The sequence below is a fragment of the Gigantopelta aegis genome, chromosome 8 (genome assembly GCF_016097555.1).
Source record: "Gigantopelta aegis isolate Gae_Host chromosome 8, Gae_host_genome, whole genome shotgun sequence".
In the NCBI taxonomy this organism is placed as follows: domain Eukaryota; kingdom Metazoa; phylum Mollusca; class Gastropoda; order Neomphalida; family Peltospiridae; genus Gigantopelta; species Gigantopelta aegis.
The window spans coordinates 3,350,021-3,364,162 of record NC_054706.1 but is presented as its reverse complement, the minus strand read 5'-3'; the positions used below and the strand labels follow the sequence as shown (position 1 = coordinate 3,364,162).

Genomic DNA, 14,142 nt, shown 5'->3' with positions numbered 1-14,142 from the left:
AATAAGAGTGAAGGTTACGGTTACAGTTAGTGACAGTGCCAAAGGATGTCCTTCCAAAATGTGTAAAATATTTTACCTTTAAGTACAGTATTAATGGAAATAATTTAATTGGATGTTATTTTCTTTAATTTATGATAAATTGATAATGATTGATCAGTGTGAATCAGCACTTTATTTCAAGTTAGTTGGAGTAATCGCATTTGTAGTACTTTCTAGATTTAACTTTCAGTAATATCAAGTTACAAGCATATGTTTTTTATTGTTGTTTTTCTAACAATTAAATCTATAATTGCATGACATCACTGAAATGTTCACTGATGTTGTTCTGCTATAAAACACCGGACATGAAGTGATTATGAAAGGTGGATTGAAGAAAATTATTTATGCCTGTTTCACTGTCTACTATTTATACATGTATTGTTTATAATTGTAAGTTGACTTTTTTTTTGGTGACAATTTATTGATGTATAAATTAACAGTTACATTTAATATAAAATTGCTTCATTGCACTATATGATTTTTAAAAAACATTTTGCATTGATAAATTCCTCAGAATGAAAAACAAAAATACATACTAAACAATCATATCATAACTTTGATACTTGTCACTTTTATTATGATAACCATATGTGATGAACAAAATTGTCAGTAAAACAGTTTTTGCACGAGACACCATAATTTAAAAAATGCCGAGTGAGATGTCAGTAGAGAAATATTCTTTTAATTATGACATAGATTATTTAATATCATTATGAAATTAACTATAAAAGAGTACACGAAGAGCCACGATTGTTATATAAATGCATAGGGTATATTACCTTAAGGAAATGTTTTAATGTGAACAACTGTTATGACTTATCGATAGATAGGTAATCATAATTGTTATGCATTGGTCAGGTGGCTACAAGTTCATGATTACACCTGTGGTTTATCAATATAAACTATTTTATTTTGTTACATGTACTAATCAGAATTGGTCAATTGTTTTGTTCCATTTGCAACCCAGGCCCTTCATAAATGACAAGAGGAAAACCACAACAAAACTTGTCATATCATTTGTACAAGATAATATGATACATTGCTTACTAGTAAGTTAGCATTCACTTTGATCGGCCAAAAAAGTTAAATAATTCTGTAAATGATTAACTGTCATTAGTCCTTTAATGTAAAATATAGATTGAATGCTTGACAATTGGCACTTGTTTTGTTTGATAATGTCCTGTGGAATCAACATGCCCAAGCATTGAAATTGATTGTAACCACATGACAGAAAACAAAATAATAATAGAGATAAGTGCATGGGCCAAAGTACTTAATTTGTGGTTTTTATTAAAAAACTCTACAAACTCTGGTGTCTTCTCATTACACACACCCTATTCCATAAACAAACTTGTTACCCCCTGGGGGGTAATTAACCTCAGATTAAATACCAGTGTATTAATACAAGATAGGTATGCATGTCCAACATGTAAATACATGCATAATACAGTCAAGGTATTTGAACAAGTCAACTCCTGTGAACGTGTAGTGGTTCATTTTGTTTCTAAAAGTAATTTTAAAATATATATATTGTGTGTAATTTATCACAAGTGTTCATTATGTCATTTTATCTGATATTTCAGAATGATATGGGACAGAAGTGTTTGCTGCTGTGATGCTTCAAGTGTGTAACTTCGTCAGTTCCGAGTCCACTGACACGATGAAGCACCCAGAATGCAACGTTGAGGAATACGAATTCAACCTGGGATGTGCGCCACAATTAAGATGTGGCTACAAAGAAAAGGCGACGATGTGTGGGAAGTGTGAAACATGTCTTCTGACGTATCGAATAAAATCGGTAAAAGAATGGTTCCTGCGACTTGGTGATCATTCGAAAAGACGTTTCATGCTCGGTTTGTTACGCCGAATACACAGCGTGGACCTTCTCCGACAGCTGGTGTCGCTGCTTCAGCCGCTGATGAACAAGGACTTTGTGTACGCCCGGACTCGCACCAACCCAAGCCTGGACACGGACACCAGCACCATGAGTTCCGACCGAGCGCTGACGTCGAGTGTCGTCGAACAGTTGACATCTACAACGTGGGACTGGTTCGCCAACTCTAACTACTGGACTAAAGCAAACTTTGCCTTGACCTTGCTGCAGTCGTGTGACGTACACTTGCTTCATGTTATTGGGTCGCAGGCCAGGACTCTTCTTGTACTAGAAGAAGATGCTGCAGCGGGAAATTTAGGTGAATGTTCTAAAACAATAAAAAAAAAAAAATCAATCTTTACCTTTATATTTTTTTTTACTCATTTTATACAAACTTTTGCATTTTGCCTTTTTATTCAGTTAGATGACCTTTTTGTTGAAAACTAAACATAATGGTTCATTTGAAATATTGTGCTTTGGTAAGGTAGGATAAGTCACAGGATCAGTGGCCACCATTTCCCCATGGCTACTGGTGCATCAAATGCTATCTCCTACTTTAGACCAAGTGTTATAATAAATGATCTTGGTGCTAATGATACTTAATTCTTATTAAATAATTATTCCTTTCATGTCATTTAAACATTTTATTTAACAGGTGAGATCCTAACAGACACGTATAATAACAGACAGATTTGTATTCATAAATATCCTCAAAGGTGCAGTGGTTAGACTATGTAATTTAAACTGGTTACATGAGCATGAAATGAACATGTACGTGTAATACACTTTTTTTCTTTCAGAATCAACAAACTACGAAGCTTCATCCATTGCTAGTTCCTACTGCTCGTTTAAAACAAATGATCATCCAGAACTTGATCTTCTAGTGGCAACTCGCTTGGAGTACGGTCACATAGAGGAAGGTCCCTTCACAGGGGAGCTTCTGAATGCATCCCCAGACAGTATTATAAACTGTGACAGCGGTGACGAAAGTCTCTCTGATGACACACCCAGCTCCGTAGACCCGTCCTGCTTCGTGGTACCGACTGCTTCCAAAGCGTACTCCGGTGTGGCGAGGTACCGCGACTTCGTCCGCTGTCTTCCCGTGCACATTGCCAAGTACATTCTGAGTTTCCTGGACAGGGCGTCGTTGAACAACGCACTGTGTGTGAACAGGAACTGGAGGGTGCTGGTGGAGGAGGTGCATGACGAGTTCTATGTGAACCAACAGCTGTGGGAGGAGGTCATGCTCATGCAGGTTCGTACATCTCCATTCTCTTGTAAACATGGAATAGGAACGGCTCAGTACATTTAAACTACAAAGTTATTTGGTGTCTAACATAGTTTATTTCAACATTAAGTTGATAGAAAGAGAGGAAACTAACACTCTTGGGTGTGAGTCCTCTTATAACCTAACACCCTGGGTGTAATCCCTTTTACAACTAACATCCTGGTGTGTGATTCCTCTTACAACTAGTGCCCTATGGTGTGAACTCTTATAACTAGCACCCTGTAGTGTGATTTTTTACAACTAGCACCTGGTGGTATGAATTCTTATAACTAGCATCCGGTGGTATGAATTCTTATAACTTGCACCTGGTGGTATGAATTCTTATAACTTGCACCCTGTGGTATGAATTCTTATAACTTGCACCCTGTGGTGTGAACTCTTATAATTAGCACCTGGTTGTGTGAATTATTATAACTAGCACCCTGTAGTGTGATTTCTTATAACTAGCACCTGGTGTTGTGAATTCTTATAACTAGCATCCGGTGGTATGAATTCTTATAACTTGTACCTGGTGGTATGAATTCTTATAACTAGCACCTGGTGGTGTGAATTATTATAACTAGCACCCTGTAGTGTGATTTCTTATAACTTGCACCCTGTGGTATGAATTCTTATAACTTGCACCCTGTGGTATGAATTCTTATAACTTGCACCCTGTGGTGTGAACTCTTATAACTAGCACCTGGTGGTGTGAATTATTATAACTAGCACCCTGTAGTGTGATTTCTTACAACTAGCACCTGGTGTTGTGAATTCTTATAACTAGCATCCGGTGGTATGAATTCTTATAACTTGTACCTGGTGGTATGAATTCTTATAACTTGCACCCTGTGGTGTGAACTCTTATAACTAGCACCTGGTGGTGTGAATTCTTATAACTAGCACCCTGTGGTGTGATCTCTTATAACTAGCACCTGGTGGTGTGATTTCTTACAACTAGCACCTGGTGGTATGAATTCTTATAACTAGCATCCAGTGGTATGAATTCTTATAACTAGAATCCGGTGGTATGAATTCTTATAACTTGTACCTGGTGGTATGAATTCTTATAACTTGCACCCTGTGGTGTGAACTCTTATAACTAGCACCTGGGGGGGGGGGGTGATTTCTTACAACTAGCACCTGGTGGTATGAATTCTTATAACTAGCATCCAGTGGTATGAATTCTTATAACTTGCACCTGGTGGTATGAATTCTTATAACTTGCACCCTGTGGTGTGAATTCTTATAACTAGCACCTGGTGGTGTGAACTCTTATAACTGGCACCTGGTGGTGTGAATTCTTATAACTAGCACCCTGTGGTGTGAACTCTTACAACTAGCACCCTGTGGTGTGATTTCTTACAACTAGCACCTTGTTTTGAGGAGCTGCTTTGAAATTAATTAGCATAAAATTTAGAATCTGCAGTACTGATTGAACTATGTTGTTAACTCATTGTCTGTGTTTGTGTAACAACGTATTCAAATTATGTCACCAACTGTTGTGACAAAAACTACAGCTGTGCACCAAAAGTGTTCGGTTATTGTCCTGGTCACGTGTAAATAAATCACAATTATATGTCAGTATCAGGGTGCTAAATTCAAACTTTCACTGTTAGGTCATACACATTAATGACTTGTTTACAAATAAAAATTAGTTAGTATCATAACTATATAATTGTGTACCAAGATCACAGTGGTATTTTCAAACTTTCACACAAATGAATGATTTGTTTGATAACAGAAAGTTATGAGTGTAACACACATGGGACCTCACTAATGACTTGTTTACTAACATGCGGTGTACATATGTAGGCAACTACCAACATGTAAATTGCTTCTGAATTTGTGTGAATGGTTGCAATTAGGCCAGTTTCCCAGGCTTTAACAAAATCATTTGTTATTATAGTGAGAGCCTAATTTGTTATGGTTTTCAGCACTTAATAAAGTGTTTGTCAGCTGGACCCCCTGCTGTGTGCATTGTGTTACATTGGTATGTGCCTTGGTTTAGGGTAATGGTGAAGGTGATATATGAGTAAAGGAACATGATCCGGCAGTAAGTGACTGAAAGTACAAGTCTACCGTCTTTCATTGTACTGGCTGACATAGAGGATATTTATTCTCTTAGTGGTCACCGGCTTTCCATTTGATCATACGTTTATTGTGAATGACAAAGCCACTTGATCAGAATATCTCTGAACCTAGTATAAACAGTGGAATCTTGCAGCTTTTAAATGTTTAGAGTATAAATATAAAACAGATAAATTCAGTACATTGACCATTCTCCAGTTTGTATCCCCACCATTAAATTAATTAATTAATTCATTCATTCATTCATTCAATCATTCATTCATTCATTCATTCATTTATGCATCCATCCATCCATCCATGTACCTACCCACACACCCACAAACCACCCAATCAATCACTCACTCATTCACTCACTCACTCGCTCACTCATTGATTTGTCATATAACCATTCTGCACACATGATGGCCAAGTGGGCGGGACGTAGCCCAGTTGTAAAGCGCTCGCTTGATGCACGGTTGGTCTGGGATCAATCCCTGTCAATGGGCCCATTGGGCTATTTCCAGCCAGTGCACCACGACTGATATATCAAAGGCCAAGGTATGTGCTGTCCTGTCTGTGTGATGGTACATATAAAAGATCTTGCTACTAATAGAAAAATGTAGCGGTTTTCCTTTCTAACACTATATGTCAAAATAATCAAATGTTTGACATCCAATAGCCGATGATTAATAAATCAATGTGCTCTAGTGGTGTCATTAAACAAAACAAACATGGTTGCCATACCCTTGACTCATTAATATATGTAGTTGAAAGACTTTTTGTTTACAAAATTTAATACTTTATTTCCAAACAAATGGATTGCTCATGTACATTTTATTTTGGATCCTAACCTATTGATTATTCACTCGCTCAAAAGTTGCTGTGTGTGTGTCTGTGTCTGTGTCTGTGTGTGTGTGTGTGTGTGTCTGTGTGTGTGTGTGTGTGGTGTGTGTCTGTGTGTGTGTGTGGTGTGTGTGGTGTCTGTGTGTGTGTGTGGTGTGTGTCTGTGTGTCTGTGTGTGTGGTGTCTGTGTGTGTGGTGTGTGTCTGTGCCTGTGTGTGTGGTGTATGTGTGTGTGGTGTCTGTGTGTGTGTGTGTGTGTGTGTGTGTGTGGTGTGTGTGTGTGTGTGTGTGTGTGTGTGTGTGTGTGTCCAAAACATATATTTGTAAACTGGAATTCTAAATAATAGTGGCTATACTGCCAGTAGTACAAACACCACTAGAAAAATATACCAGATGTTGCTAACATTAAACAATTTTTAAATATTTTTATTGGCATGTGAACATTGATTAGTTTCTATTTATTACTCGCCCTTATTAAGCCGTGCCATAATGTTGTGGCTTTTGTGACTGATGGAGCAATATTAATTTATCTTCACTGTTTGAATCGGCTGTATGTTATCAGCAAGCGTGCAGGCTTCATGTTGACATGAATGCAAATGGTTGTTTTATCTCGTAATCAGTTCCTCCATACAGGAAAGCTGTTCTTTTCACTTGCCTTAATGTTGGCTAAGTATTGATTATACCTCTTTTATAACACTTCAAGTCACCTGTCAGAAGTGTTTTGTAAAAGAAATACCAATTCACCAAGGATTTAAAAGGCTTTGGACAATATAATATTAGTGAAAGTAAAAAAATATCGATAACTTTAATCTTGCTGAGATCGATTAGTTCAGGGCTCAAAATAAGAAGTAAAATATGGCCTGCTATTAGTTTTTTTAAAATAGCAGGCCAAAAAAAAAAAATGGCCTGCTAAGAAAAAATATGGCCTGCTGGAAATAAGACAGCATGGATTGAGTGGAGAGCTTGGGATAATGTGTGAAAAATTACAATGTTTTAGATGTATTTTAGAGCAATATAAAATTAAAATATCACAGAATCACAAGCTCAGCTTCAGCTAAATAGAAGATGAGATGATCGTACATACGTCTGTCATTTGAAAAATTACCTGTGATTTTTAGGAAATTTTAGTGTGAAATTTTTTCCACCTGCCTGGTCTAAAAATTGACTGCTTTTTGCAGGTGGCTATTTTAAGCCCTGTAGTTGATTTATATTGATATTTGATAACAATTTATAGAAATTTTAGTTTATTCTGTGAATTAGGTAAATTAAATTACTATTTCTTAACACATCTCACTGAAATGAATTTTTTTTAATGTGCAATTTGTAAAAAAACGCTGATCAGTATATTTAATAAAACACCAATACTTCCCCACACTGAAGAATGTAGTCTCTTCGTGGAGTTTGAAATGATATTTTCATCCTAATTTCTAGATTTGATCATTCTGTTGTTACTGTGTCTCTACATAACCATTTTGAGATCTGTTTCTGTATGTATAGGATACAAAAACCAACCCAAGAAATAATAATGTTTTTATGTCATGCCACACTGGAATTATTGTCAAAAACACTTAAAGTGTTTGCTGGAACAGGCTATGGGAGTATAGTTGACAAGGGAAAGGAATATATAACCATTGTATATGTAATGTTTTATGAAACACAGCACATTTTAAACTATCCATTGCTATTTTATGTACCAGTCATAGGACATTGGTTGATATGGGGAGAGAGTATTAATTGGTCAACTGATGATGATAAATGTCATGATCTGTTGCACCATAGACTAATGTACATCATGCCACATTCTCACCTTTCTTTACAATGTCGTAATGCTTCGAAGCATGGCATGTAAAACAAGACTAGCTCTGACTCATCAAATTCACCAGCTGCACATTTTTAACACAATTGGCAAATGTTATTTTAATTTGGCGAATGAATTTCATCTAATGATTAATATTTTGTTGGAAGATAATGGCGGGCAGGGAACAGTTTGTATAGCATTGCAATTCACTACACAAGTTTCAGAGATCACTACACAAGTTTCAGAGATCACTACACAAGTTTTAGAGATCACTTCACAAGTTTAAGAAATCACTACACAAGTTTCAGAGATCACTACACAAGTTTCAGAGATCACTACACAAGTTTTAGAGATCACTTCACAAGTTTCAGAAATCACTAGGCCTACACAAGTTTCAGAGATCACTACACAAGTTTCAGAGATCACTACACAAGTTTCAGAGATCACTACACAAGTTTCAGAGATCACTACACAAATTTTAGAGATCACTTCACAAGTTTCAGAAATCACTAGGCCTACACAAGTTTCAGAGATCACTACACAAGTTTTAGAGAACACTTCACAAGTTTCAGAAATCACTAGGCCTACACAAGTTTCAGAGATCACTACACAAGTTTCAGAGATCACTTCACAAGTTTTAGAGATCACTACACAAGTTTCAGAGATCACTACACAAGTTTTAGATATCACTACACAAGTTTCAGAGATCACTACACAAGTTTCAGAGATCACTAGGCCTACACAAGTTTCAGAGATCACTACACAATTTTAAAACATATAACATTATTTGCTAATCAGTTTTCAGTTATCGCTAATAAACATTTTGAAGTTTAATAGATAATTTGGTGAAATGTTCTGCACACCCAGAACTAACCCTGTAAAATGTCCCATATAGGCAGTGGCATAGTGTGGACTGGTGGAAGGGACTTGGGGAGTGATAACGGTCCAATGGTTAGGGGGTGCAATATTTGCCTTGCCCCGGGCGCTGGCAACCCACGCTACACCACTGCACATAGGACAGCATATTCCAGACCTTTAAATGTACTAGTCATCAATCACTGGTTGGGATGTAAATTTGTTTTTAGAAGGTAGCATCCATGGGTAAATGGTACATCTGAACTGAATTAATGTATTTTTCTGATACGACTGTTTTTACTGGTTGATTAGTTTCTGCAGGCATTCATCCAGTGGACATCGGCTCACAACAAACGACCGCACTGATTTCAATTTACACCCAAGTCATTCGACTAAGTCATTACATATCCTTCGAAGAACACAATGTATAAACCCCCAGTAACCCATACATGTTTCTGCTTCATTGCATCTTTGAATGTTGGGTTAATTTGATATTGTTCATGGGATTGGAAGTAATTACTTACAAGATTAGTAAAGCGGAACAGTAATGTACGTTATAATGAGTCATGGAATCTTCTTGTTAATGGTTTTCCACCATGTTTATTGTGCAACCCCGCCAGACTAATCTTTACTGGATTAACATGGTTCAATGTATATTGACCTGATATTGATCACCCTGTGAATAATTGCAAATACAAAACTCACATTGGTTACTAACTACATGTCGTGCAAATGGCTATTTTACAAATAAGAAAGATGCCGTTTCAATCTTTTTTTTTGTCACCACCTTATTTTTAATATATAGCTTGCATATAAGTAGTTCTACATTTACATGTTTTAACATTGCAGATATAATTTTTGATAGTCAGCAAAATTTTATTTTATAATACAACTTCAAGATTTCAAATCTACATTATGTTCCCTATCATCACAAATAATGTTTAGCACTCAATAAAATTTGGATTTATAATACTGATTAGCATAACTGATGATGAAAGAAGATACTGATTAGCATAACTGATGATGAAAGAAGATACTGATTAGCATAACTGTTCATGAAAGAAGATACTGATTAGCATAACTGTTGATAAAAGAAGATACTGATTAGCATAACTGTTGATAAAAGAAGATACTTATTAGCATAACTGTTGTTTAAAGAAGATACTCTATTTGTAAAAAGACACAATGTAGCTGAGTGAGGCGTGATGAATCCAGACCAGTCAGTTAATCCAACCAGTATCCCATGATTGCTGTATCAAATGTTGTGGTATGTGCTGTCCTGTCTTTGATCCTTTACTGGCACTGCTGCTACTCAATGGGACTGGCTGTTTTGCAGGCCTCTCAGAATTAAAAAAATTACATATTTATTGGTTAAGCAAATTAAAATTCAGGTAACCTGTTGTCTCATTTTCATGAATTGTGAGACTTAATTGATCACTATTATATGTCTGACATTGGTTGGGGCAGCTTTAGCTTCCCCTGTGATTAAAACATAACAGACAAAATAAGTGAAAATAATGATTTCTTACATGTATATGTGCTGACCAAATATTTGTCTGAAAAAAATATTAAATGTCCTAACACTGACCAATACATTTTAAAATTAATTCCAAACACTAGAATCCACACTCGTCATAATTTAGTTAATATTTATCAGTTGATAAGTCAGAAAAAAATAAAATGTAATGGATATTGATTCTTTGTATGCACTGACCAAATATTTGTGAGAATGGGATTAACTCTGGAGCTGTTAGTCGGAAATCCTACAAGATAGTCGAGTGATTTGAATGTCGACCTGGTTATCAGAGAGGATCACTGTTATCCATGACTAATACCCCACACACCTCTGTGTGTTGCTAGACCGGCAGTAGTCAAAACAGACAGGTTACAATCTTGAACCTGCTATCTGACCTACAAAACCAGATAGAGTGTGTAATTGCTAAATGACCCGTTTACACACCGGGTAAAGCCCTTTGTGTGACGATTTTATCACTCACTTGTGATTTCTCTACAACTGTTTTTATTTCATTTGTATAGTCCGATTAACGTATTTAATTTGTTTATTTAAAGCATGGTTGCATGTGGTTAATTAAGCCTGATATTAAGATCCAGTTACATGTATTTTATCAGTGTGTTTTATTACTCCAGACTGAGCGATTGTTTTCGTATGACAAAAGTTATTAATTTTTATGTTTTGTAGTCGTTAAAAACAAATAAGACGGGTCGATAATAAAAAACCTGCAAACAGTACCTTTGAGACCATGCTACCTGTATGTCATTTGCAGGTTTTTTAAATGTTTGGGTGTTTCTGTTACCATACAAATATTACAATAAAGTAGTAAACAATAACAAACTAACTCTATACAATTACAAACCTAGACCATTATTATGTACATTATTAATGCAAACAATATATATGTATGAAGTATAGAGCATATTAAGTAAAGTTAATTTACTGGTTAATTATGGATTAGTAGCCAGTAGATTTTGATTAGGCATTTAAGTTTTTTCGTTAACTCAAGTAATTAATCAGAATTTAGTGGATACAAAGAGGCTATTTCGTGTTTTTTTTCAAATATGATTTTTATGTCAATGAGTGATGTGTAAAAGCAATATTTTTACGAATTGCAAAGCAATGAGTAAAAATATGTTTTTCACACATAACGAGTTGACATAAAAATTGTATTCGAAAAAATACCATGAAATGGTCTATTTATTATATACATCTTTCCTAGTTTTTGACAATATCTTTCGCTTTTTTGTTAATGTCTTTCCCTGATCCTATTGAAAATGCGTAACGCCGTTATATATTTCTTTCGGTTGGACTTTTTTTGAAAATTTACTTGACTGTGGTATTTTTAAAAGAAATACAAATAAAAACTATCTTTATTTAATTAATATTTACTTAATAATACTGCTGTGCAAAAATACCTAACAGAATGATCCATCCAAATACAAAAAGAATTGAATGACAGGTTTAAAAATTACACTCAACGACAGGACATTGTGTCATCATTATTTAGCTTTGTATTCAATCAGTTTTAGATATTTTTATTGTAATTGCACTTTATATCCATTTTTTATAGGTACAATTGTTTATAAAAATATAAATATGATTTCTATGTTTTTAGAATATGACTTTTCACTGAATATCACTTTTATGATTTCTGTAGATCTATATATTTCATTGCTATGTATATAATAATAATTCATATTTAACCAGTAAATTAACTCTACTTAATATACTCTGTGCTTCCTACACGTATTACATAAAGCAAATTTATTAACTGCATAATACATGCTTTTGTCGATGCATACGTACACATCTAGTGCATAAGCCTATAGCAACACACATAAAACTTTATGAGATTGAATATCAGATCTTAAAAATACAAGAAACTTTCTTTATGCACCATGTCCAAACTATTTGTAAAATTCTGTTTGGTAAAGTAACAATAACGGCATCTAAAATGTGGACCAAACCTACTATTAAACACTTTTATATATATATATTTACCGGTATCTTTTGATTAATTTTCTAATTAAGTTTATCTTTCCGTTCTACTACATTCTATTTTGTATAATTGTATTTCCTCTTTGTGATGACATGAACAATGGCCTGTGTATTATAAATGAACTGGACTGGCATGCTCTGTTTTTATTCATTTTATTATCTAGGTATAGCATCCCAATATTTTGTCTTCTAGGGTACATCAGCTATCCTTTCACATGTTGTTGTCTTATATTCTTTTAAAGGAGTCGCTCACATCAGCAGCATTTTCCCATGTTAAAGGTTAACTGTATAATAAATACACCAAAGTTAAAACCAGATAAAAAATATGTTTTTGTCAAGTTGTAGTCAGATATCAGGAGATGACATATAAAAGCTATTTCGATTTTATAAAAATTACTAAAAATATGACATTAAAATTGGTTTTTAGCTGAAAGGAAAATCAACCCATGAAGATTTTACCCAACTGCAGCTGTGTAATGACGTACTGAAAACAATTATGAATGATGTCATGTAATTATAATAACAATATCATCCTTGTTTGAAATGTTTAACGTACCTGGTAGGTATTTTATAAGACAATTTGTGATACTTACATAAAAGCAAAAGTAGGAATAGCACTTTCTGCACATTATTGGGAATACAAAGTATACCGTAAAATAGACAGACCATATGGCTTGTAGTTAATAATGTTGTAACAGTATTATAACTAAATGTTTAAATTTGGTTTCCGTTTATATTTCGTTTCTGTTGTACTCTTACATACTAACAGTATAAGTTGTTTTTGCCAGGGAGCTGCAGCCCAGAGTGCCAACCCATTTTACGCCAATGACATCAACGTCGAAGTTCCCAAGCTGTTGTCTGGTAGCACGGACGTCATGTGCAATGACGATGCCGTTGTCAAGACAATGTTCAAGAGCGACGTCAGCTTTGCGACGGCGTACAGCGGTATTGAGACCCAGAAAGTGATCATGGAGGAGCGCAATGTGTACTGTGGAGCCTACAATGTGATGGTGTTGTGCACTCAGTAAGTAGTGTAAACACAAGTGTATACAGATACCCCATTATGCAACTGTCAACTGTAAAATAAAAACATGTTGACAAAAAGAGCATTTAAGTATTGCTGGACTCTTTCCAAAGAAAATGGAAGGGCAGACAATCAGTAGGACAAATGGATGTTGATAGTTGATATATAGACGGAACCACATAGCCGTTGTTTTGCCATGTTATTTATTGTACAAGTTTATAGTGCCCAAGAATATTATACCACAAGACTGCATTGTGGTCGAGTGGTATAAATCATGTTCACAATAAACATGTGCAATAAATAACATAACAAACCAATGGGTTTGTGGTTCTGTATTTATTACATTCCACCTTTGTATATATTATGATTAACAAAAGTTTAATTAAATAACACAACTTACTTCCGTCTGGAAAGTTTGTTGAATTTTATGGAATTGATGGAATGCTGAGCATCCTGGCTGGAGTCATGACGTCATTCGGGTGAACATGTACTACACATGCAGTATTTTGTATCACACATGTTCAATCAAATATTTCTGTATTGCATGTTCAGAATTGGCTTTGTTACTATAGTAAGATTAAATGAGCATGTAATAAAAGGCCTGATCCACCTTGATTTGATTTCTGCCATAACATCAAAGATTTATTCTTTCATTTCAGACTTTAATATAAAACTTTGGAAGCTTAAAGGCACTGACCGTAGTTATTAGGGAGTGTAAAATATGTCCAACTATCATAGGGGTTTTCACCATTATATTACTCATTAATTACAACTTCTTGCTAAAATTATAAATTTTGTCAAATTCAGTCTGTTTCTGGACATTGTAGTGTTTATGGTAGGCTTTGAATGCATTTTATTT

At 35.0% G+C, this 14,142-nt stretch overlaps 1 protein-coding gene across 1 annotated transcript in view; it reads left to right on the top strand.

The window, feature by feature from the left end:
- Positions 1–14,142, top strand: part of LOC121378577 (CMT1A duplicated region transcript 1 protein-like) — a 28,311-nt gene that overhangs the window by 621 nt on the left and 13,548 nt on the right. The window contains exons 2-4 of the mRNA XM_041506825.1: positions 1,623–2,231; positions 2,713–3,167; positions 13,048–13,283. Of these exons, the coding sequence (XP_041362759.1) occupies positions 1,655–2,231; positions 2,713–3,167; positions 13,048–13,283 (1,268 nt within the window). The 5' untranslated portion in view covers positions 1,623–1,654. The remainder of the gene's footprint in view (positions 1–1,622; positions 2,232–2,712; positions 3,168–13,047; positions 13,284–14,142) is intronic.